This window comes from Apium graveolens, chromosome 6 (assembly GCF_009905375.1).
Source record: "Apium graveolens cultivar Ventura chromosome 6, ASM990537v1, whole genome shotgun sequence".
NCBI classification, from domain to species: Eukaryota; Viridiplantae; Streptophyta; class Magnoliopsida; order Apiales; family Apiaceae; genus Apium; species Apium graveolens.
Window position 1 is genome coordinate 103,051,777 of NC_133652.1, and position 25,638 is coordinate 103,077,414.

Genomic DNA, 25,638 nt, shown 5'->3' on the forward strand with positions numbered 1-25,638 from the left:
CCCCCGTTTTTTTTAAAAAAAAAATTCTGCACCAAAAAAAATGTGATAGTCACCTAGGGATTCGGTTTGAATTGTAATTTAAAATAATATATTTATTTTACGATAATAGATACGCTCTAAATTTTTTTCATCAAAACATGCTTAAATATATTAAGATTAACTTGACACTAAATATACCAAATAACAAAGCATTCATAAAAAAATTCTTATTTTTAATAATAAAAATTACATACTTTACATCTCCTCGAAAGCATGATACCTGAAACAATTAGGATAACGAATTTTCAAAATTGTCGTATTTCCAATCAAGAAAATATTATAGTAAGTAATCATTATTGCTTCAAGTCGAGAAACATTCTTACAAGTCTTTGGTATTGTATCCCATCGAGAAACGATTATAAATTCGTCTTCATCATTATCGCTTATAACTAAGAAATGATCATGGTGTTGTGTTTGTTATTAGGGATTTTTTATGGTGTCCCCAAAGCACACTCCCATAAAAATGGGTTCTTTTTATTGATACTTGAATAATAAATGTTAATGACCTACTGCATTTATATCAATTTCACCAATAAAAAGAGTTCATTTTTATTGGAGTTAGTGACTAATATGTGCCCTTGGACACATATTAGAAAGACCGTTGTTATTATTGTTAATTGAGAAATAATTATTTAATCATTGTCATTGGTTTATATTATAAAATGTCACTATTATTTATACCGAGAAAATCTCATAATTTGTTTATTTTTTTTTCACACCACAAAATCTCGTGAGCTTTACCACGAACTCATAAATCAGAGTGTTAATTATTCTCGGTTTTACATAAACTATTTTTTTTCCTCATAATTGCATACTCTTATAAAAATAATCTAATTATAATATCGTAATATACATGTTCTAAAATGTCTGATTTATGTATTTATCAAATAAATAATTAAATATATCTGTTGGAGCACAAAATATATCAAATAACTCTAAGCACTCGTAGAAAGTCCATATTTATAATAATCATCTCAGCACCCAAAAATGTTAAAAATATTTTTTACTACACAATAAATCTTCACTGTTTGTAACTATTACGATCTCCTTCAACATCTCTCTCTCTCTCTCTCTCTCTCTCTCCGTTGTCTTAAACTCCCCAATGGCTGCTCCGTTTTTCTCTACACCTTTACAGCCGTTTGTTTATCAGGTACCCTACTTCAATTACTCATTCAATTCATTTCTCTTAATATTTATCATACTTTCATGTTAATCAACTTCTCATATAATTTGTGTGCAATTTCAAATGTGGGTAATTAGTGTATGATCTTGTTTACGACAGTTTTAATGAGATAACAAGGATTTGTAGCTGATTTTATTGTGTTTTACATTTATTAGTCAACTTACCTGTGCTCGATGTTCTGCTCCGTAAATAATTTAATCATTTCACCTCACTGGTTTGGTTAGTTGTCAAAATTTGCTACTTCTTAGTTGTTGGGTTGTACCAAGATTTATGCCTTCTCACATGGACCTATAACATGTTCATTTCTACATTTTTTCGCATTGGTTGTTTGTACTGTTCAGTGTTGACATAATTAGTTTTTATTCGTCGTTAATGGTATGATGAACATTTCAATTAGCAGCCTGTGATTTGTTATTAGGTGTACTTTTTGTGTCCACATCCTTGCTGGTGTGTCAATCATTTATCTAAATGGGTGATGTATACGCCCCCACAGTTTAAATTATCAACAACACATAGATCTTCTGGTTCATGACCTAGATTAGTGTCACTAACTTTAAGGCCGTCCCTCAAGATCGCATCAGTTGACCTTGTTAGCCACAAAATATCTAATTTCCTACAATCGTTCTTACTTTTGAGGGACATAGAAACAGTGAAACGTCTTCGAGAAAAGCTTCTTTCTGCGGTCACGTTCCCTATTTAAAGACTTTCTGTTTTTATTTTTGCAATCTCAAGGAGCTGAAGGGTTTTCTATCATGTAAGATGTATTTAAAAGAGCTGGTCATAAATTAATAGGATTGGAGATTTTCGTGCTTCTGATGATTGAGTCTCGTAGCCAAAGAATGTTTCTGATCATTGACCACCTGACAGAATTTTCTTTGCTTGATCTGAAATTATATATTACAATTTTATGCCGTTACACCAATTAGGTTATGTTTTTGGTAGGTGCATACAGTCCTGGCTACGTGTATTAAATGTGCAACGCTGACCTTAGTTATATGTTGTCCTTCTAGACGCTTTGTTAAAAACTTTACCTTTTTAGTGACTTCGTTTTTTCAACAATGTCGATCATTCTGATGTAGCTGTCCAGTGTCAGTCACTTTCGCTTACTTAATCTGTGTCTTTCGGAACTTATTTCCTCTTCCGGCCTTTGCCTATCTATCAACTGTTCTACTAGGAGACTTCTGCTTCTATCTTGCTAACAAGGGATTGTGCTGACTATTATAGGGTTATAACTCAATAACCTAATTAAGGACACATTACTCTCAGTTCTATATATATTATATGCATTTTAATACTAGACAAGAAAGATATTACTCTACTAAAATTCTCATTCTACTCCAAAATATTTTCTACTCGGTACTAAACATCATAAGAAAATAGAAGCTAAGAATACTTAGCAAATTTCCTAAAGAAAATTCTAATCTAGCCTATATCTTATTGATATATTCTAATCTGACCGAGTAACAAAAATGAGCTACATTTAGTTCACCTTTTCTTCTGAGTGTCAATTATGTTCATCGCCGCTGGTGGTTCATATTATACTTTGTACTTCTCGATCCTGGACTTATTGGTACCATAAACTGTAGAGTCCTCAAGATGCTGTAACAGCTTTCCAAATTTTGGGCGGAGAAGCTCAGATAGTTCAGGTACTAACAGACAGTATAATATATGTATATCCGTTTTGGTTATATTATGCTTTGACCCGTTATTGATTTTGTTGTTGTCTGTTTCTCTCCATGGAATGGGTTTTCTTTTTCAGATCATGTTAAAGCCACAAGAGAAGGTTATAGCGAAGCCAGGTAAGTTGCTTATGCATCATAAACTTTATTATATTTTTCTTACATTTTCTTGCTATTATATGGGTATCAAATACTAGAGCATTGCGGGGATTAATTCTATGTGTTACTAGTTGGTCTGAAGGAATTCTATTGTTGCTATATAAATGTCAATTGACGTGTAATTGACGAAGTATATAGTTCCATAAGTGAATTAATAATTATGTTATGTGAAATTGATGTTCGTACTATCCGTAACTTCATTATGATTCTCAAGGCCGCCATTAACATAACTAAACTGAATGGAGCATATAAATGCAAATATCTTATCTTCTTAATTACTTAATGGACTACATGTCTCTAGTAGCATACTAGCATCAATAGTGCATGGCTTTTCAGTTTTCACAATTACCTGCATATTCCCAAAGCATAAAGTGATTCTAATGCAAGAGCGACATCTTTTCATTACTATCTTATATTACAGGTTCTATGTGTTACATGTCCGGGCAGATCGTAATGGAGAATGTCTTTGTCCCTGAGAATGAAGTTGGTGCGTGGCAGTGGCTTTTTGGAAAGAGTTTGAGTAACATTGTTTTCCTCAATGCCGGTATGACTGATGGTTTTGTTGGTATAGCTGCACCTTCGCTTGCAAAAATTCTTCCGGTTCGTTGGTTTTAAACTTCGTTTTTTTTTGTTTAGCTTAGTATTTTACTAGTTTACAGTTATCGAAAATGTAAGGGGCGCACAGTCAATACTGTTTTTGTTTTTATTGGTTTTGCAGATTGATCTAGCATTGTTTGGCGGTGAGATGCTATGCCAGGTAATATGATAACTATCTTTCTTTTTGTTTTTTGGGAAACTGTTTCTTACTATCCCATGCTTATTATTACTGAAACGACTTCTAAGTCATATGTCAGTGTATTGCTTTCTTAAAATATGTAATCTATCCTATATCTAAAACCATTTGTCTGAAAGAGAGTATATAGTTTAATTTAATGTCTATGTAAATTGATGATATGTTTTGTATCCAGATGCATTTCTGTGCTCCTTCAATGATGTGAAAGTCAACAATGCAGTTGATCAAAGGGCACGTAATGTTGTACCTGGTGTAGAGGTAAGATGGTTGGCTATGTGTCTAGAAAAGTTGAACTATCCTTCCTTGAAGTTTTTCTTGACACTCTTGGTCCAACAGATAATTATCTGATAATTGCAGGGATTCCTGAGACAAAAATTATCTGGCCAAGGGCTTGCATTCATAGTTGGTGGTGGATCTGGTATGGTTTCTGATTCACCAATAATATTTAGAATGAGTCCAGATGGAGGCTTTTTTGGGCGGTCTAAAAAGGAAAAATTGTGGTTAGGGCCTGTTATATATGAAAGACATAGCTTAAATTTCAAGTGGCCTGGGATTCTAGGTTTCCCATTATCTTACCTGAAGTAACTACTAGGCATTGAATATTTCAGTATTTACCTTTCTCGTTTGCAATAACTTAGAAAGATCAAGAGATTGTGACTTTATTGAACCGTCGCATTTAGCATTTTTCTTGAGGAATAATTTTTTTTTTAAAAATTATCGCAATCATTTCCCACAAGCATCAGAGCTCTGCCCCCTGTAATTTCTGAGTAGTGTAGACAACTCTGATTAATGTTCTAATTGGTCTATCTAGAACTCTTCGTGTATTTTCAAGAGTTTTATTCCCTCTTTTTCTGGTTTTAGTTGTGCAGAAAAGTCTTGAGGTAGGTGAAGTCCTCGCTGTTGATGTGTCCAGCATCATCGCGCTGTCAGGAACAGTGGATGTACAGATCAAATTTAATGGTCCCATGAGAAGGGTGGTGTTTGGGGTAATCTTCTTATGCATCTAGTTTACTGTTATTATTTACTGTTGTCCGCCTTTCACATCCAATAAAGAAATACATTATATGTTATTTCTCAACTCTGACACATGTTACAGTTCTGGTTGTAGCACTGGGGTAATTTACGTGGTTTATTGTATTTGATCCCTAGTATATGACGGATTTGGGAAAGCTTTGGTTTGCATTTTCATTCCACGTAATAATCTTTTTGTATTATAGTGGTTATCGTAGTTGAATCATCATCTTGTTTTTTGGTTGTACTGCAGGGTGAGAATGTAGTAACAGCTGCTCTAACAGGACCTGGTATCGTCTTCATACAGAGCATGCCTTTCCATAGGCTGTCTCAACGCATAGCTAGGTGAAGTCTTTTAATCCTCCTCAAAGTCTTTATGTCTTTGTGTCTTCTTTCCTCTATTTTGACTTCAGCGGTTCTCTGTTTCTTTGCAGGGCAGTTGCATCTCCAAACATGAGAGACAACCCGAAGTTCTTCTTTCAGATAGCCATTTTCTTCTTCTTAGCATATGTGGTGATTTTGTCGTCCTTAATCTTGACTGACATATGATAAATTTAGTGTCTTTTACTTCAGTATCTTATATAGAGTACATGATGATATCTTAGAAAGCCTTCCGTAACTGCTAGTTTCTTTTCGTGAGTTTTTCTCTCCAAAGTTTTCCCGTAGAATGGTTGAAGATTTTTGATTTGATGTAATTTTGTGGAAATATATACAGGTTCAGGAATAGTAAAAGCTAACTATATGGGTTTCTGTGGTTTTATATCTAAATTTTATCATTGCATTTCATTCTGGGTTCTAAGATGCAAGTTCCGGAAGAATGTGGTCGGTAGTTAATAAAATTCGCAAATTTTGGTGTGAATTATAAAAATTACGAACTCTGCTTTGACGAGTTATAGGCTGGAACTGGAATACAAAGATGTATATCCATTGCTCTCTGAATACTAGTTCACTTATAGAAAATGACCAACAGAATGTTCCAGCAAAATAAGAACTTTGTCTAGAATGTAAGTAAACATTTTTAATTTACCATGGATTTTCGGATTTTATTACGAATTTTTCCTTGGTATAGGACGCCAGAGATGGTCCTACTAAATCTTTTCATGGATAGGCAAATTAATGAAAACTTTTATCAAAGTATCGTTATGCAGTAATCCATATATTTTAACTGGTTAAAAATATTTAAATTTTTACAACTCAATAGTAAAGAAAGTGGAACAAAGCTGTACAAAAATCCAAAACACTTTAGGATTTTGAGAGTCGTCCTAAAATTAGAGTTTTAGCCTCCACTTCTCCATTATTCAACTTTCTTCTATCAATCGATCAAGCCCCATTTCGCTCTTCCATCTCCTCTTTTATTTATCTATTATTTTTTTTCAATAAAACCAAGATCTAATCTTTTTCGGGTGAAATCTTGTCGAGTACCTTGTTATTAAGGTTGTTAGTTATTAGATTAGATATTTTGGGATGTTAGTATTTTATATCGTGATGTTCTTCTGTCTTTTGTTGCCGATTTCGATACTCGTTCTGAGAAGGATTTATATGATATTTTTGGAGATCTTTAAGTCTTGTATCAGACCTGGGAGGGTGGTGGATATTGCAGAAACTTACCTTTCATAACAAAAAAATGTTCGTATTTTAGGGGCATTTGTTGCTCTAATATCAGTTGATATAAATGATAGTTCTGAATATTAGGCTAGAGATGGTGCTTATGTGATGGTCAATTGTATTTTAACGAATCATTCTTTTTAAATGAACCTAAGCACATAATGTCTATATAACCTGCTCTAATCCACGCGGAGAGATGCACAAGGGAAGTTAGTGTTTGATCGTTGTTAGTGTAATGGCAGTTTATTATAAGTTTAAAAGTGCTAAAGATTATGATTCCATTTTAATAGATGGCCATTTTATCACACTTACTAATTTAAAACAACAAATCTTCGAAAATAAACATTTAGGCAGGGGTACTGATTTTGACCTGCTTGTAACTAATGCTCAGACTGGTGAAGGTTTGTTCTTTACTACTATTTTCTTGGTAGTTTATTAATGCACAGTGTGTGTGTGTGTTAACATGTGTTTTACGATGAAACTGAAGCCGGTCAAGCTGTCAATTGATCTCACTGGTTTTCTGTCTTGAAATTTCAGAGTACCTTGAAGATGGAATGTTGATTCCCAAATATACATCGGTTTTAATACGTCGTGTCCCAGGGCTGCCTTGCAAGCCTATTGTAACCACTCCTCCTCTTACTGATCAAGACAAGTATTGCCTCGAACCTCTTAAAATTTTCTAAGCATTAATCAGTGTCTTTGTAAGTTTTTATTCTAATCTTTTGTTTGTTACAAGCAGTGGTGATCTTCCGACTGTAAACCATTTGGTACAAAATAAGTTTAGCTTGTTTTCATATGGCCTTAAAAGAGAGGCATGCATCTGTAATTTTTAAGTTTTTGTGTTATGAAATGCAGACCAGTAGCTGAAAAGAAGTTGGAGGATGTTAAAGCAACAAAATGTAGCTTTACAGGAGCAGATTTATCTGTTTCAGAACATGTAAGCATGCTTGCGTTAATGTTACTCTTACTTTTTATTAATTTTTAGCATTAGGCTGTATCAATGGAGCGGGGATCCGGTCCGATACGATTCGATCCGGAACTTGATAAATGGATATGGATTGTATACAAAAATGTTTGATCCGCTAAAAATCCGATCCGATAAGGATCCGATCCAGTAAGAAGCGGATATGGATTTTACGTGATTCGATCTGTTAAAAACCCGATCCGGCTTATATTATATTATATATATATATATAATAAAATCTATATATTTAAATATTTTAAGTTTCTAAGTATAAAATTTTCATTAAATTTAAATTCCTTAATATTTCTTTCTTGCAATTTATATATTGAACCTGATACATAAAATATTCAAATATATTCATATATTTGCTGGTTATGCAACTTTCAGAATATTTCTATATTTAACCGTAGAAAAGTGAAATTTTACATAATCAATTTACTAATAATTTAATTTCGCTACATGAATCCTCAAAACTGAATCTATGTGCAAATTTTTTTGATATAACTATATCGGTGCTATATTTTAAAATTCATAACTTTCGATTGACTCGTTTCAATATGCAAAAATAAATAAATTGAAATTCGATGACACAAGTCTTTGAATGGTTTGCACATTTATCTAAACACACATCGTATCATTTCATATTTTTTTTCGTTCGTTCTTTTTCTAATGTTTTTTTCCCGACAAAAAAGATGATATCAGTTTTTTTCCTCACATTTTTAGCTTTATACACTTTGTTTTACAAATATTTTTCTTTGTTCGTTCATTTTCGATGTTCCTCGTGTGATAAGTTGAATAATTAGTTTATTCCATTTCGAGAGATTTGTTTTCATTAGATGATAAATTGATTTTACGCACATTATACACTTAATTTTACAAGTATTTTAATTTTCTTGAAGTTACTTTTGGTAATTTAAAAAAGAACTTACAAAATTATTGTGCAATTAAATTGCGTAATTAATAAATAAAATTAATATTTTATATCATAAATTATTCTATAATCTAATAACCCTTCTAAATTCTAAATAATAATTGAGTGTTGGAGTTCTAACTCCCACCAAATACCGTAATTGATAGGTGTGGTGACTATGTCATTGCATTTTGCAATATTAGATAGCTTTAATTTCCAAATATTTTTCATTTCCATTTTTAGAAATCAGTAGTAAGAATAATTTAATTTATGAAATTTTATATATTTAGATATAAATGGATTGGAACTCTGATCCGAAATCCGAAAATTCTAATGGGACGGATATGGATTGAGCTATAAGTCGATCTGAATCCGATCCGAAAAAATTAAATGAATTTGGATATGGATTTACTTAAATCCTATTCAAATCCGACCCGTTGACGAGCCTAAGCTTATATATTATTTGGCCCTGTAGCCTGATGAACAGGAATGTGATGAATTTGGAAATGATTTTTATACAATGCCCGAAGTTGCAGCTCATCATTTGAGCTCTCCAGTTCAATGTGCTCCTCTTCCAAATAAAGCTGATGAGGATAGCAAGATTAAAGCTTTATTTCATACTCCAGCTTTGGACTGGCAGTGGTGATATTTCATTCTTATCTGTTTTAGGGTTCAGTCTTGTTATAATTGATCTTTGACTGTGCATGCAAATTAAAATTTTGAAATTGCAGTCAGAATCCTGATTGTTTTGCCGCTGGTAGAGGCCTTGGGCGTGCTATGGGTGATAAAAGTGGTGGCCGTGGCTTTGGTATGTCCCTTTCGTTTAAAATTTTATATGATAATTTACGTGAAATGAAGAATACTGTTATGAACAACAATCTTGTAATCCTATTCAACTGGTCCTAATTGTATACAAGACTGTGATTTCAAAAACCAACAAAAATCTTGTAATCCTATTTGACTGGTCCCAATCGTATACAAGACTGTGATTTCAAAAACCAATAGACTTAATTGTAAAAGAAAACTTACCATGATTATCAGAAAAATATTTAAAAGGAGGCTTTGGCCATTGAAAATTAACTCCTTTTACTTGAAACTGTCAACCTAGGAGCAATTGATATACACGGAGCGTCTGTTCCACATAAACCTCCATATTAAATATGCGAGTGTAGGGAAAGCACAACTTAAATGGGTTGGAACAAATTAGTTGTAAAACTTTGAACCAAAATGCAGCTGAATTTATTGTTTTGCCAAAATGATAGTCAGTTTTGTTAAAGTAGTCCTGTATCCGTGGCAAATGATTATCATTTTCTTTCACTACTTTAGGTCGAGGAGGATTGTTGGAGCAGACAACACCCCCACCGGGTTATGTTTGCCTTAGGTGCAAGATATCTGGTAAGTTCACATTTTTTTCATTGCTGAAAATAAAAAGAACATACTTTTCTTTTTTAGACATGTAAAAATTAGTTTGCTTTGTGCTAGTACAAGTACTAACTATTGGAACACTATTATATAGGGCATTTTATTCAGCATTGTCCCACAAATGGAGACCCTGCTTTTGATATTAAAAGAGTCAAACCTCCTACTGGTATACCTAAATCCATGTTAATGGCTACCAATGATGGGTCGTATTCATTACCAAGTGATGTTGTGGCTGTTCTAAAACCAAATGAGTAAGCTGTGACCTTTCTGTTCTCGTAGTCGTCTCGTTCAGTTAGCTATGGTAGATATTCATTAATTAAATTTAGATAAATTAATTTGTATGACTGGGCTGCTTTTGAAAAGGAGATGCAAGGGATGCCCTCAACTCGTTCTCTCGGTGATCTTCCTCCAGAACTTTACTGTCCTATGTGCAGGGCAGTTATGAAAGATGCAGTTTTAACTAGCAAGTGCTGCTTCAAGAGTTATTGTGACAAGTGTAAGATAAAATGTGATTCTTCCATATTCTTAAGAGTACATACGAATGTGAAGGTCATCTCTCAAAGTTCCCTTGCTTTATTTTCATGCTGGTTACAACTAATTGCGAATAGGAATGTGGACCTTCCATATATTAAGAGTACACAGGAATGTGAATTAAGCTTTTAAGAGTATATCAGATGATGTACAAGTTATAAATTACTATAACTTCTATGTAAAGTTTCAACATAGTCCTGAAAGTTTTCCTTGGCTTATCTAACTAAATTAAATACTATCTATGGTCTGTATTGACGATATTGTAGATTCCATGGCTGTTTGTGTAGCAATTTTTCATATGTGATCAAATAATTCCAAGCATTAAATGTTTTTCCAGGTATAAGAGATGATATTATATCCAAGTCAATGTGTGTTTGTGGTGCCACAAATGTACTTGCTGATGACCTTGTACCCAACAAGACACTCAGGGATACAATCGTTCGGATTTTACAGTCTAATAACAGCAGTGGGGATAATGGCCGTGTTGCTTTTCAAGCACAAGATGGAGGTATTTTACTATTTTGTTATTCCTCATCCAGATGGCTGTCTTTTGTCTCTAACCCCCCCCCCCCCCCCCACCTCCTCAGATATGGAGTCTGTTCAACGTCCCCAACCTAAGATTCTATCCCCAATGAAGTCTGCAACTTCAGAAGTGGATGTACTTCCACCTAAAAATGAAGATAATACGAAGTCAAGGGAGATGACAGAACCGGTGAAATTTGTTAACAGTACACATAATATTTTTGAAAATTTGATGGTTGGTAAACCTGCAGAAATTTCAGAGGCTACACGTGAATCAAATATTATGATGGAACCAGGATCACAGATGAGTGTTCATCTGACTGATGATAAAGTGCAGCAGAAGCTAGGTTCCGAGGAAGTAGGTAAGTACATAAAAGAATTTTTTTTTATGAGTTGTTTGCATTTGTCACTTGAGCCACGAAAAAATGAATTCTTATTTATGGGATGCAACATATAGGTTTAAGAAACTAGAGCTGCGAGATGGAACCTAGACTCCAGTCATTAGAAGTAGTGGCAAGCACTAGTAACTGTTCCTCTTCTCACATGCATGATAGAAAAGTCGATTGCCTTTAGAAGGTATGGTGCATCTACTATCTACTTCGTTTCTCACTCTTGTTACATTTAAACCGGTGGCTTTCTAGTTTATAGAACTTTGGCGGTAGTAATTTGATAAATTATTTATGGAACTCCTTTCTAGTTTATCTATCTAAAGCGGATTATAATGTCAATTTCTAATATAAAGTATTGGTAAAAAGTAAAAAGTAATCTATTATATTTATTTTCTCACTTAAAATATAAAAATAACATATTATAATTAATTTAAAAGTGTGAATTAAAATATAGCTAATATTGTAAACTCAATAATTTGTACATAACACATGTCAAATGTGTAGATATTGTTTAATACCATTTTAATTTCTTTTTTCAAACAAATATCTGACATCGATCATTATATAATAAAAAAAATTAAAAACAATATTTACATTTTTCGGATTAATCGGTCTGCCGACTTACCGATTAATCTCTCGAAGATACCCTCACCTTCCTGATACGCCTAGTGATTTCTGAAACATTGCTTGTTGATAGATGATACATACCAGTATACCACTTTATATTAAGCCTTGAACTCTCGGTTTTTAATGATAGAAGATTCCATCCACTAAACTAATACCACTTATTGTTATTGGTCAGTTTTGTAAAAGAAAAACAGTTTGTTCAATTCGAGTATTTTTTTTGCCAAAAGGAAATAAAATTTGCAAATCGTTCTCCAAAACATGAAGCTGAATGAGCATTACTCATCCGTCAAATAAAATTTCAATTCATAGTGTTTAGTTTACTTATCCGTGCACATCTTAAATTAGTTATGTAAATGCTAAAATCACCCTATCAACTTATATGCCATTTTGGGCATTTTGTATTGCGAAAAAGGCTAACAATTTGCATACACTAGGTACATTTTCTTTTGTGGGTAGCCCAAAGATGCATATTTTTCTCTACTTCAAATCACTTATGTGTGCTTTTGCGGCGTTCTCTGTAGGTTTTGCTATCTTCTGCATGTTCTGAAGGGAAGTTAGCACAGTCAAGCTCTCAGATCTGCACATAAAGCCGATTCTTAAAATAACGAAAACTAGCAATTAGACTATGCCATTTCTTATGATGATCAAGCATAGGCCACAACAGTTGACGCATTACTGACCAATTATATTATACCATTAAAATTGTCTGCCAAACTCTATAAAAGCAATTAAATCAAAATAGAGTTAGCAGCACATATTACGGATTGCCAACAAAAATATAAGCAATTGGCTTTTAGTATTTCCTATCTGAGGTTTCCGTGTTCAATGTCCTAAAAGCAAACACAACTTACCAGGTAGAAATGTTCAAAATCCTCATATGCACTTTTAAGCTATCCCAAGTTTCTGCCCTGATAGCTCAGAAGTAAAATCAAGTCTAATGTACAAAGAACAGCTGCAAAATTTTACAGAGTTCCACTAATATAGCTTTCTTTTAGATTTTGTAGTGCTTGTCGGATAGAATCTTCATCTTGGCTAGAATATTTCAGACATATTAGCTGTTGTGCAACACGGTAAGCCTTCTGGATTCCATGGTACTGCTCAGAGTTCACTTCCATTCTCTTCATTTCCTATGCATGGAGGAGAAATGATTATATATACCAAAAAAAGTCATTCTTTACAATTGAAAAGCCTAATGAATTCTAGATGCCTAACGAGGTTGCAGCAAAGAACTTGTTTTCTTCCATATTTCTTGGTACAAAGTGAAAAATTATTAGTGTCCGGGTCTAAATAACATTTTGCACGCATTCAGTTTAAGCCATTTAATAAAGTTTATGCATTCATTCAGTCTTATTCTTATCATAACGCTGACACCCCTATCCTAAAACTAAGGAAAACTGGTTATTGACTTTGGAATTAGATTTGGGTTCTGGGTTGTCTCAAGGTAAGTGTCTGAAAATTCTAAGGAATAAAATAACCTTTGATGTAATCTGTGATGTGATGCTTCTAGCCGTTTCTATTACTGAGCCCGGCAACCCTGCCACTCCCGCTAACAATAAACCATAGTGTGGTACATGCCGCAGGCCATCCTTTAGTTGAAACTGATGATGTGAATCCGAATAAATAAGACTGCTCGAAAAAGCAACTAAATCCAGCAAGGAAACATGCAACAGGCACTACCTTGAAATCCAAACGATTGTTTTTCACGTCAACATGAAAATGAAGAATCTTCACGTTGGGGTAGACTGTGGCTAATTCTGATAGGTTCTCCATATGAGTTGCAAATATAGTATACCTGAAAAACAGTAAAATCACTTGGCTGGATATCATAAGGGGCAATCAATAGTAGCAAAGGTAATTCTATTAGTTTGTGTCTGAAACACATAATGTCAAAATACAAGTGCGAGAAAAGAAATACAATATCCAACTTTCCGCGATTATTGTTCAACATCTTAGACCTAACATGTATCTCCTTTTGTAAAATAGGAATATTGATGTTCAACTACCAGGTATAGTCCTATTTTTCTATGATTGCAATGCATGTAGCTGAAAAATTATATTGAAACATTACTATATTTTATTATTTATTAAAAAAATAGTGCTTTTGGTATTGTGATTTCATTAAACTATTTTCCTAGATAATTCTCATGTCCTTTCTCTCTTAAATTAATATTCACAAACTGCTAATGAACTGCAGTTCACAATTGGGTATATTATGTGGATACTTCGTTGGCAGTTGGCTATCTCATATGAAATATTCCGTTGACAGTTGGGTATCCTACGTGAATACTCCGTTGACAGTAGGGTATTCCATGTTCATTGAATATCCACCGGCAGTTGGGTATCCCATCAGAATCGGTTATTATTGTTAATTTTATATGAAAAATGGGTTAAAGTTGGTAACCTAATACTACCACTGTAGGCACCATCTTAATGTAGACGTATTATCAAGTTCGAAGTTTCTGCTCTATGAATTTCCTGAGGGCATAAGTAGCCTAGCTTAAATCTAACCCCCTTTAATTAATTTTGTACCGCGCACTAAAAAGGTAAGTAGGAAGTTTCGCAGATCAATGCAAGGTATTATATCTTTTCTAAACAGGTGAGCTTCTCATGTTAACACTGATCAATGACAGGAGTCCTCGATATAGGTCTCAAAAGTTTATATATATATTGATGTTTATCGCCTCACGTAAATGTCACTAGTCATTTGCAACATATTCAGAATTTGAGAACTCTTGGTTCACATTTTAAATCTGCTAGCAAATAAGAGGTCAAGGAGGTACGCTTTTAGTGACAATAGATGTTCACAGCAGCTCCATGCAATTGCAAAGCCATCAGAAGAAGAAGTAGCTCTCCCCAATTCATCCATCACAATCAGACTCCTGTGTTCAAGATAGAGTAACAATGAACAATAAAGAAGCATTCACCTAAACATCTCATAAAAGAGAATCAGAATAGTGTTGTACAATTCTTCTACCTCTCAGAAACATTCTGCATAAGAAAAGCCGTTTCCTTCATCTCAGTCATAAACTGTAAAATGAAACTTTCTTACTCTCTCAGAGAATGTAGCGATGTTTCTCAAGCAGTTTACAGACAGAAAAGAACCTTTCTTAACCTTTAAAAATAGAAAAGGAAAGGAAAGGGATTTGGCTCAGTACACTTATAACTCAAAATTAAACTTTTTGGTCTGCATCAAAAGTTAACCAACTTTAATTGCCTTACAGGCTAAAATCTAGATGTTGGAAAGAGTTACCTATTTAAGTTATTTAGTTTAAAATTTACATTTTGACAGGAAAATGTTACTTCCTGTAGTCGCACCTTATGATTTATATGTGATTAATAAATAATGTAAAAGTGATAATAACTTAAAGTAGGGAAATTGCTTCTGCTTACAAGTCACAAAATACCTAAGGTACAATTAACCATTTTACAAGTAGGCCAACGGGCCCTTGGTGACTGAGAAATGAGGAATTGACTTGAACAGTTGACCAGGCATTTAGCATCTATTGTTTTCGCGTTCCGAGCAACTAGTTTATGCAAATTTTCCAACGACATCTGATATATTAGAAGAGTGAAATTATAACAGGAGTTTAAAAGTTGTCCTTGCATTAAACTTCATAATATGATGACTATTTATGTAGTAGTACTTTTGTGTAGCATATTGCAATTTGTATCGCTGTCTATAGCTCAGAAGTACTAGACTGCTAGATGTAGATACTGTTCATAAATTTTCTAAAATGAACTGGGAGGAATTATGTTGAACTATATTATATTAATATCATTGTTATCAAATATTGCTAACAGAGAATGCCTCGAGTTTTTTTAAATGACTATTGACTATTGTCTACTAATTCATAATTTAATCAGAGTAAGGTATCATTAATACTTGTATAGATTGGTTAAAGCATGTGCTAATATCTCAGTTAGGCACTAGCTAAAGCTATCTTTGAAACATTAAATACTACAGTGGTGGGCAGGAAGCTTGGCAGACCACAATATAATTTTCTGATTATTGTCAGTCATGCAATAGTGATTTTCATACTTTAGTCTGTTTAGATCTATGAGGGGGATCTTGGAAATACCGTACTAGAGTTGGACTCAAGATTATCTCCGGTACCCATTCTTGTAAAAATACGATCAACTGTTCTAAGAGTTGCAAAGTTAGCAGGAATATAGCACCCAATTTGAGCAAGGATGACTATCAGACACACTTGCTGAAGATAAGTACTTTTTCCACTCCTGCAGTAAATATCATTTCTTTCATATTCCAGTATACAAACAAAGGAACTAGTTTCAACATTACTGCAAGTTTCAACGGAATTTCCTTTAAAAATGAGAAAATTAGGCGGCCTAACAATGTCAACGGATTTGGCTAGGATCATTGTTTCATAAATTGAGGCTAAGGAAGATCTTCGAAGCTGCTAAGTTATCTTTTATCTTATGGTTTTATATTAAGGTAAATGTACTTTTGAGCAACATGTTAACAAAAATAAAAAAACTTCAGGAAATTAGTATAGTGCAATATGACACAACCAAGCCGAAATTAATGTTCTCCATACAGAAGTTTCGGCTATCATATCCATCACTCAGACTGTCCTTTCTTCTCCAATCATGCAAAATAATTTTTTAACCAGATTTCAAAATGATATTGCCTAGAAACTACACTCTACCAGCATTATGTTACCAAACGTAGTATGTAGCCTCTTAAGAAATGCTGCTCTATTTAAAATTACTACCACTAAAACTATAGTTTAAAAGAATTTGAGAATGGTACATCTTACATGTTTGGCCCCATGACAATCACAAGGTTTGATGCTTCAGAAAGAAATAGATTGTTGGGCTGCAAATGAAAGTTGTGCCAGAAAAATCAAATATTGCATCAGCATTTCAGATTGTAAATGAAAGAGTTCATAAATTTCCTGTGAGAGAAAGATCTTTTTCTTTTCCTAAACACGGTATAAAGGGATAAGAGTAAAGTGTGACCTACAATGAATTCATTGTGCACACTCTCTAGAATAGGATGTCTTCCGGCATCGATTGCTGATGGGCCATTGTCTACAAATAGCATTATACTAGCATTAATTTCAGTATATACTAACATTTAAGCAAAAAATAATAACCAACTACCTGTAAATTGAGGTCTAGTATATCTATCGACGGGCTTAGTAGATATCATATTTGCAAACGAATTAACAATCATATCCAGAAGGCATAAGACTTCAGCAAGCAAAGTGAGTGCCGACACTTCTTTTCGAATTGCATCCATCAGTTCTGCATGACAAATGAGAAGCGCTAAGTTATAGCAGTGATAGGAAATTAATCTAAAATACTGGTCGTTTTGATGTAGAAAAATGATTCAGTTTACAGTTGAAAAGGTAGATCACCGTTGATATACATTGCATTGCACAGAGAGCTAATAAAATGAAGAACAAATTCTATCATCAGAAGATAATGCAACCTGTAACCATACTGAGACATCATCTTTTTGAAATCCTAACAATGCAAAGATTACAGTATGCTAGTTACTTAAATCTGGTAACTGCACCCTCTATAAACTATTTGAACCACAAACTCCATAGTTTTTAAGTTGATTAACACTAAACATAAAATTGAAGTCACAATGGAATGCATGTTTGTCATGATATCCTTTAAAAACAAGATCACAGTCAGACAAAAAGCATAATATTTTCATATAATTTAATCTAACCTTCCAGGCAAAATTCTGTCCTTATATAACATTCTCCAGCTGCAGACTTGTTTCTCACATTTAACTGCAAATTTATGCATCAGTAAAGAAAATCAGTACTTTAAATCATGTATGATCATATAAGAAATTAAAACATTGATCATATTTAGTAACACGAGTAACTGACACTCAGACAGGCTCTCCTTCCATCTTGACTAGACTATACCAATTTTTTTTATCGTCTTACTCTCGCCTGTGACAACACTTGGAGATCACGACAGTATTACATACAATGTCAATAGTCTCCATGTGACCTCAAGTACCTCTGTGTAGTATTAACCTCCTTGTTTATTATAATTAAAGTATTATTCTTATACAACTCGCTTTCTCTCTCAAATAAGACATATAGGACCAAAAGTTCAATACTTGCAAAATTAGGAGTAACTTTTCTCCTTTAATTCACTCTCGGAAGGTGGGAAATTGGAGTAGAAAAATATAGAATATGGCAACAATTATGGTACTTACTGATGCAAGCTCTGGCGTTGAGCAATGTATATTGTTCCCATGTTTTACCACCTGTATGAACTTGCTAGGAAGCTTTCCTTGTACGTCCTTATGTGGAATACTAAAATAAAAGCCCTGTCTGTTGTTAAATGGGATCTTCAAGTTTGGAAGCTTATATTCTTCACGATACTTGTTTGCGAGGCTGTGTATTGCTGTAAATTTTGTTTAATCAGAATGAAAGAAGTGAAAAATCTGAAGGAAAAAACTGACTAAATTTGCAATCATAAAGAACACCTTCACTGGTATCGCAAAATGTTCTTCGCGCAATATCCAGCATTCCATCTATTCCAGCTTTGACAGCAAAGCACTGCTGCGTACGGGCAACAAAAGGAACACGTGCATGTAGAACATCTTCGTCGATCTCTTCACCAATTCTGAAAAAAATCATATGAAGAGTTAAAGAAAAACTTCTTCAGAAATTGTGGAATAATAGGTCTGTGCAGCGGCAAGGGGGTGGAGGGTGATGGAAAGGGAAGGGGCTTACAAAAAAACTATTAAATTTAAACTGTCATTCTACTTTCCATATTTATTATTATCATTTTCCAAAGCATGCTTTTCCAGCATTAAACGAATTACATAAAAAGCTTTCAAAGTTTGAATGACTTGATTGATGAAAGTTTAGTTCAAAACTTATAGTTCGTTCAGAAAGCAAATAAACAATTTCACAACTTTTTAATAATAGAACATATAATTCCAACCGACTGAGACTTTTGCAAGTACATAGCCTCCTTTAATTCTTTTAAAAAAAGTATTAAAGGAAAAGAGTAGAGGTACAATAGTTTTTTTAATTTGCTAAATAGTCCATGAACAGCCTTATATGTATATATACACAATGTGAAAGTACAGCCACACCTTTTCCTGATGGAGGCATACTTCTCATTCTCACATACAGAATTGTAAACATTTGCAAGAAGAAAGCTTTTTGCATCCTTGAGCACCTTAAAGAGAATAGATTGAATTGTTTAGGAGTTCTAGTCCTAGAACTGCAGCACAGAGCATCAAGACATAACCTACACTTGAGAGTAATGGCAAGGCATCTAGAGCCGTTTTCAGAAGAATAATGCTGGATATCAACACTTGGCTGCTTTTAGCATTATCGATGCCCAAGACTTCTTTTGTTACCTTTTTTGGCTTGAAGCAAAAGTGGCACAGGATCCTATCTGGATAAAGCAAAAAAATAGTTACCTTTTAAAAGATGATAAAATATTTTTTGGTTCCTCATTGATGTTTTAATCTTAAAAGCATCAACCTGCTTCTACTTCAACATTCATAAAATGTGTCTTATTTACCGGTTTCTTTGGGAAACTTTCGAAGAGCCTGTGAGAGTCCAAAGAACAGCTGCTCATTGGTCATTAATTCATCCTGCAGTGATATCGATACCTTTGGTTATAATTTATATAGCTGTATATTCGAGGGGAACTGAAGTTTGTTAGAAGAGAATGTGTTATCAACAAAGAGTTTTTTTAGGAGGATACAAAATTATTCAATTCCAAAAAATTAGAGGATGTAATAGAACTATTGTGCTTCATACTAATATACAGATTTACTATCATTTATGTATATGTACTGGAAAGGTGCAAAAAGCTCTTATGTATCTCGGTAACTGGTGAACTAGTTCGACTGGGGGGAAATTCTGCTTCTAGAAACCAATGCATCTTAAAGACACTTTTAAAAATTGTCCAAGAATCAATAAATCAAATGCAATGACAATGATGATTTCAGAAACCAGATACGAGGCGGATTAGATCAACGTATCAGAAGATTAATCCACAATATATATATCACAGTCAACCAAAAACAGGAAAGAAAAACGTATGCAGAAGAATAAATGAATAATATTATATCAAGCTAACATATCATATAGAGGATGATAAATAAAAACAAACGGATTAATTTCTTAATATCTCCATAAGCCCAAGTTTCTGCCTTAACCATATTATATAGAGTTCATGCAACTCACCAGTAAGTTGATTTAATATTTAATCACTTGATCCACATTAAATTACCGGATGCGTACTTGAGGGTTCGAGCCTCAGTAGAGGCAAATGTGTGCATGAACTCTATATAATATGGTTAAGGCAGAAACTTGGGCTTATGGTAAAGTATCACAAAAAGAAGAGGGGAAATGATAAATGTGTGCAGGAACTCTATATAAGATGATAAATGTATGCATGAACTCTATATTATATTCTTGCAGTCTGAGGATGAGGGGAAATAAGAGGTTTATTCTGTAAGCTCGTTCTGTAAATACATTTGAAGTTCTTTGAAAGGAAAGAAATTGTAAAGGGTGACTGCAGTAGAAAAGATGATATTAAGAATAAGTAGTTCTTAATAATGATACATATTAAGATATCAGGATTCTGGTCTGTATTAACTAGCCTGGCACATTTTTAAATTGTCAGACAACATTGCATCAACTAGTAAAATTTACGCCCTACTCCCAACTTGCCTTAAATTCAGTATTATTTCATTAAGATCATTTTTTCAGAACAACCGACAATACTCACCAGGCAATCAAGTCGAGCTTTTATGGTCTCAACATCCTTTAAAGGCTGCAAAAGGTTAGCTCGGAGAAGTCTAGTCCTGCAGGAGACAAATCGACACAGGTGGGAACTCTAGTCCCAGAAGCCCCCCACCCAATTTAAAATCAAAGCATGCGTTGAACATCAAAAACGAAAAGGTACTGCATTTGCAAACCTAAGCTCGTCGCTTTTAGAAATAGAATGACATATACCCTCAGCAGGAAAAAAAAGGAAGATGATGAAAAGAAATAACATGCAATTTTGAGATTGCAACATAAAAATATATGAAAGACCTTAAAGAGATGTTCCATGCCATGTGGGAGAGGAAACGAAAGTATTCAGAAGCCTAAATTAATATAAAACTACTATTCTATCATGTCACATGTTACATCATAATTATGTGACATACCCTCCAATAGTACGTGTTGTCTTCAGAGTCTGAAACAGACTTCTCTTCTTGTTAGTTGTGCCCCAAAGAGTAGATTGCAATGGATCGATTATTTCCAAATTATGGACGCTTAACATTCAAATGATCAGAATCACTTATCAAATACAATATCCAAATTAATCAGAAAAAGGACTTAAAGTAGAAAAGAGATTCTTTCAACACAATTTTGTTCAGGTGCAAGCATCTTATATCCCGATTGATATAGCACAAAATAACACCATATACATCTAAATGGAGAAAATGTTGCACTGGTAGAGAGCTACCTGGTGGCATCAATATTCATGTGGTCATACGATCCATTAAAAGTAACCTGGGAAATTAAAGAAGCACGAGTATATGACAATGAATCATAAAATAGCAGGAGCAAAATTCAAATTTACATAGAGTTCATACTTGGAACATAGGAGTAGAAAAACAGAGCTTCCGCCCTCTGAACTAGCTACTTCTTTGCTTTTGTGACAGACTATTTAATATGACTTGCATTCAATACTTAGTTATTCACCCACCTAAATTATCTGCGACTATCCAACTTAGGCAGGAGAGCACTAAAGTAAGTCCAAGATGGTACTTTAAAAAAGATTTTGGATCCTTAATGTCTCAACCTAACATGAATAATGTGTAGAAACTCCCAATTAATCTCATTTCACTACAGAAATCAAGTTCAGGTGATAAGCTTTTCATGGAAGCATAAAACTGAAGAAAGGGAGGGAATGTTTACTTTATGCAAAGATCTGCAAGCAGTCAGATGATTCCCCATTTTTCTCTTCACTATATAATAGATAGTAAATTTTGTGTAGAATGTATTGAGTGGTAACAACTTATTAAAAACATTTTTAAAATAAGAAACACGTGACATTATCAGATATATGTATAGAGAAGCTGAATCATGCATTGCAACAGTTGAAGAACACATACCGATAGTGAGTGGTTCGTAATGATGATTCCTTTCTCTGCTTCTATCCTGTGCATGACAGAGAAGGCACCATATTAGAATTATACAATATTAAACAAACAGAAGAAAAAAACAATAATTACACCATTCAATATTAAATAAAAATATAGTTTACGCGGCAAAGATAAACACAAGTTGCAAGTTAATGAAACCTTTATCCTTGGAGAAACTTGCCAAAATAATAAGATTATACAAATGCCTAAACATAGACTGTCTGTTTAAATATTGATTACTATGTACAACAGATTCAAACACGTTGACTTCAATTAAAATTCCATATCAGAATGTGAACAAGTATAACAAATGTGCTACTAATTGTCCGATTAAGAGTCGGGCTCTCATGAGCTTTTATAAAGTCCAAGTGCCCAACCATTGCGTAAAGCTAGCCTTGTGATAGATAGTGATTAGTTTTTGGAATTCAACTTGTATAACTATTAGTTCTTATTGAAGCTCATGTACTAGCAACGAAGTATGTAAGGTTAAAAAGAATAGGGACAAGAAAAGGTGAAACTAAATGAAAACTTTATGCATCAAGGTAGAAGCATAATAGGATCAAATACATCTGTTGGCCTATAACAAATGAATTCTGGTATGCAAATTAAGACTCAAAAAATTAGTAAGACAGTAAATTCATGAATTAGATCAGCCCCTCCCGATAAGCTATCCTTGTTTTGGCTAATCTATTGTTTTTCACATTAAAGTTAATATACAGAGAGCAACATGACAGGCCATTTAAATTGCAACACAAATCATTCCCAGGAATACACATAAACAATTATGCTTGATATACGAATATAGCAATCAAAACTTGAGATTTCAAAAATTAGAAGTACGATACAAATAAGCAGCAATGAATGATGACGATAATGAAGTACCACAAGGACAGTAAAAAAAAAAAAGAGAGAGAGAATAACAGTCCCACTGATACATGTAGCACAACCAAAGCAAAATAGTAGATACACATTAACAAAGTTATAGATTAGGGAATTTCTTAATTAAACTTCCGCATATGAGACCAGCTAGATTTATATACAGAAATAGTGTGAGTGTGTGTCTATGCATTTATATTTCCATCTGTAGGTTGTTGAAGTACCATTTAATAGTTGCAGCAGCTGCAGCCAAACATAGATAATATTGCTTGTAATAACTATCTAAGCCAAGTGCAGAGGGCTCCTTCCCAGATAAATTTTTTACCAACACTGCACCCTTCAAAATCAGATAGCAAGGACATTTTAATAAAGAAACATGCATATCAGCAACTACGTTAAATAACAAGGACGGTTAGGTGCATTAGAAGTTCAGCACAACCGTGGTGTCATCAAAGCAACCACGCATCATTACAACCTGCAAGAAACAGAATATAATGCTTAGGCTCGAAAATCACCTATAAATATCAAGTGCAAGTAAGCCTATTGCAGGAGTCTAAGAAATCGAATCGCAGAAGCTAAAGCAAAAAAAAAACATGTGCATACTATAATCACCTTCCGAGTTGTAGAATAAAACCTGTCTACAAGCTCTGATACTCCAACCATACTATCAGGTGCCAACTTGTTAGGAGGAACAATAATCACCATGGGATCATAGAAATGCATCAATGTCTTTGTATTTTGATACGACCTACTAGTTTCTATATACTGAGAAAGATGTAACGAGGCTGATCTCAAGTCAAAAGCAGCCACACCAACCTGTCCATAATAATTACACACCAAGTCCATTACCTCATCTCATTAGAATGACAAAATATCATGAGTATCATTACTATATTAAGAATTATACTCCCTGATTTCATACTTTACGGGAGCAGTTGAGAATTACCCACTCATGACTCCCCTAAATAACATATCCGAAATTTGAAATCATGCTCGTATTTACATCATTTGCGACATAATCCTTTAGATTTTGCAACAAAGCGACTCAGAGATAGTAATATCCAGTCTAGAATGTTCTCTGATATATACGTAGTAAAATTCATAACCTGACTACCCGTTTGGTCCTGAACAGGACTTAACAAAGACGAAAAATAGAGATACTGATTTTCCTAATTAGATCGAAATGGAACTTGAAAACATGTTCTTTGTTAGAAGATGATGACGGTGTTTATCGTATATGATATTACATACACACACGGAGGAATTCAATTTTGTAGCTGAAATTGCTAATTGTGATATGCAGTTTAACGAAATTGATATGATAGGAAAGCTACTGAAATGAATTAACAGTTAGTACAGTTATGGATCTACTAGAATAGAATCGCATCAATTAGATGTGTTGAGACTGAGTGCTACGGAGGGAGGGAGGGAGAGAGAGAGAGAGAGAGAGAGAGAGAGAGAGAGAACCTCTTTGGCACGATTTTCGATGAGAGCGAGAACGAAGGTTGATTTCTCAGAGGCGTCGTCTTCCATTTTTTTTATCGAACTCAGCTGCTACTGTGAATTTCCAACAACTCTGCTCATTTTGAATGCCTTTCCATCTTATATACAACTTCTGTTTTGTTTTTTTCCGAAGCAACAACTTTTCAGATTTTAGGCTGTTACCGCCAAGGCGCCAATATAAAATTATCACCCCTTTTATCTGCTTCATCTTCAAAAATAAGTAATAAATTTAAAATATAAGAAGAATATAATTTTATTATATTTCTGGAAATTAAGTATATTTTTCCCGAAAATAACTACTTATTTTTGAAATATAAAATAGACTAAACGGACACAATATTCTTGAAAAAAGCCTCAAATATCATTTTAGAAAAAATTGACCCTAAATGTCACTTAGAAACGGAATTGCGTCTGTACTTTAAACTTTTGACCCATTAACGGAAGTGCATGTCACGTTTTATATATTTTTTATTTTTTAGAAAAGTCAAAACGGAGATGTGAGTTGTGTTTTTCATATTTTTTATTTATTTTTTTAAAAATCAAAACGCCAAGAAGATGGTTTGCTTGCGTTTTGCATCAAAACTATGCTTCAACCTATGTTTTAATTCTCATTACACCTTCTCAAATTGCGTTTTTTTCTTTTAAAAAAAACAAAACGAGATGCGAAATAACGTTTTTGATGAGTAATAAATATTTAATATAAGACTCTATTTTGTAGTGATATTTATGGCTAAATTTTTAGAAAGTGACATATATTTGAGACCAACACCCATATTCTTTGATCCATTTTACGAATTCAATCAAAATGTATTTCTTTAAAATTGTGCTCTTTCTTCTCTTTAATTTCAGGTTAAACACTTCATTACGAAACTTTATTCAGTGTATTGTTATTTTCTTTTAAAAATAACCTTTAATTTCACAAATTTGACCCTTACTATCACGCAAAAACGCAACTAAATAATGCGTTTATCTTATTTTTTAGAAACAACTCTTTTCCAAATTGGGTTTTAAATTTTCGCAGGTAACACAATTTAAGCATGCGTTGAAGGTTAAATACACGCTTTGTAAATATGCGTTTATATAGTAAAAGCATCACCAAAATACATTTTCAAAATTTTACTTTTTAAAATTTCTTTTTTGGAAAAATAGTATTTTAAAATTGATAAAAACGTAAAATATAATTGCGTTTCTTAAAAAAGCATATAAAAAATATGTTTTTGAATGATAAAAATGACCATATTTCAGTACCTCTGAAATTTTGGG

At 33.5% G+C, this 25,638-nt stretch overlaps 3 protein-coding genes across 11 annotated transcripts; 2 read left to right on the top strand and 1 right to left on the bottom strand.

The window, feature by feature from the left end:
- The first annotated feature begins 1,031 nt into the window (after positions 1 to 1,031).
- LOC141668595 (E3 ubiquitin ligase PQT3-like) lies at positions 1,032 to 10,772 on the top strand. Of its 4 annotated transcripts, XM_074475542.1 has the most exons (13): positions 1,032 to 1,189; positions 2,809 to 2,868; positions 2,982 to 3,021; positions 3,482 to 3,660; positions 3,779 to 3,817; positions 4,025 to 4,111; positions 4,211 to 4,271; positions 4,715 to 4,839; positions 5,118 to 5,209; positions 5,299 to 7,121; positions 7,209 to 7,236; positions 7,325 to 7,406; positions 8,819 to 8,871. In XM_074475542.1, the coding sequence occupies exons 1-10, from the start codon at positions 1,142 to 1,144 to the stop codon at positions 5,411 to 5,413; spliced, it is 846 nt and encodes a 281-aa protein (XP_074331643.1). In that variant the 5' UTR covers positions 1,032 to 1,141; the 3' UTR covers positions 5,414 to 7,121; positions 7,209 to 7,236; positions 7,325 to 7,406; positions 8,819 to 8,871. The 4 variants fall into 4 exon arrangements, with proteins under 4 accessions (XP_074331643.1, XP_074331640.1, XP_074331642.1 ...); XM_074475539.1 differs by lacking the exons at positions 1,032 to 1,189; positions 2,809 to 2,868; positions 2,982 to 3,021; ... (4 more) ...; positions 4,715 to 4,839; positions 7,209 to 7,236 and adding exons at positions 9,075 to 9,151; positions 9,670 to 9,738; positions 9,860 to 10,016; positions 10,129 to 10,261; positions 10,634 to 10,772 and having other exon boundaries at positions 5,149 to 5,209; positions 5,299 to 5,377; positions 7,007 to 7,148; positions 8,819 to 8,985; XM_074475541.1 differs by lacking the exons at positions 1,032 to 1,189; positions 2,809 to 2,868; positions 2,982 to 3,021; ... (4 more) ...; positions 4,715 to 4,839; positions 7,209 to 7,236 and adding exons at positions 9,075 to 9,151; positions 9,670 to 9,738; positions 9,860 to 10,016; positions 10,129 to 10,261; positions 10,634 to 10,772 and having other exon boundaries at positions 5,149 to 5,209; positions 5,299 to 5,377; positions 7,007 to 7,121; positions 8,819 to 8,985.
- Positions 10,663 to 12,833, top strand: LOC141668596 (E3 ubiquitin ligase PQT3-like). Its single transcript, XM_074475544.1, has 4 exons — positions 10,663 to 10,804; positions 10,884 to 11,180; positions 11,276 to 11,394; positions 12,356 to 12,833. Exons 1-3 carry the CDS (start codon positions 10,663 to 10,665, stop codon positions 11,287 to 11,289), a joined length of 453 nt encoding a protein of 150 aa, XP_074331645.1. The 3' UTR covers positions 11,290 to 11,394; positions 12,356 to 12,833.
- On the bottom strand, positions 12,121 to 24,497 carry LOC141668593 (DNA mismatch repair protein MSH4). Of its 6 annotated transcripts, none has more exons than XM_074475534.1 (24): positions 24,340 to 24,495; positions 23,485 to 23,688; positions 23,312 to 23,347; positions 23,097 to 23,209; positions 21,967 to 22,012; positions 21,315 to 21,361; positions 21,013 to 21,120; positions 20,589 to 20,664; positions 19,371 to 19,443; positions 19,096 to 19,241; positions 18,934 to 19,010; positions 18,316 to 18,455; positions 18,043 to 18,233; positions 17,539 to 17,602; positions 16,959 to 17,102; positions 16,819 to 16,886; positions 16,613 to 16,671; positions 15,914 to 16,070; positions 14,809 to 14,861; positions 14,615 to 14,713; positions 13,512 to 13,626; positions 13,310 to 13,432; positions 12,686 to 12,961; positions 12,121 to 12,411 (listed from the first exon to the last, which is right to left on the bottom strand). In XM_074475534.1, exons 1-23 carry the CDS (start codon positions 24,403 to 24,405, stop codon positions 12,797 to 12,799), a joined length of 2,370 nt encoding a protein of 789 aa, XP_074331635.1. In that variant the 5' UTR covers positions 24,406 to 24,495; the 3' UTR covers positions 12,121 to 12,411; positions 12,686 to 12,796. The 6 variants fall into 6 exon arrangements, with proteins under 6 accessions (XP_074331635.1, XP_074331634.1, XP_074331636.1 ...); XM_074475533.1 differs by having other exon boundaries at positions 18,934 to 19,019; XM_074475535.1 differs by lacking the exon at positions 23,312 to 23,347 and having other exon boundaries at positions 18,934 to 19,019.
- Positions 24,498 to 25,638: the final 1,141 nt, after the last annotated feature.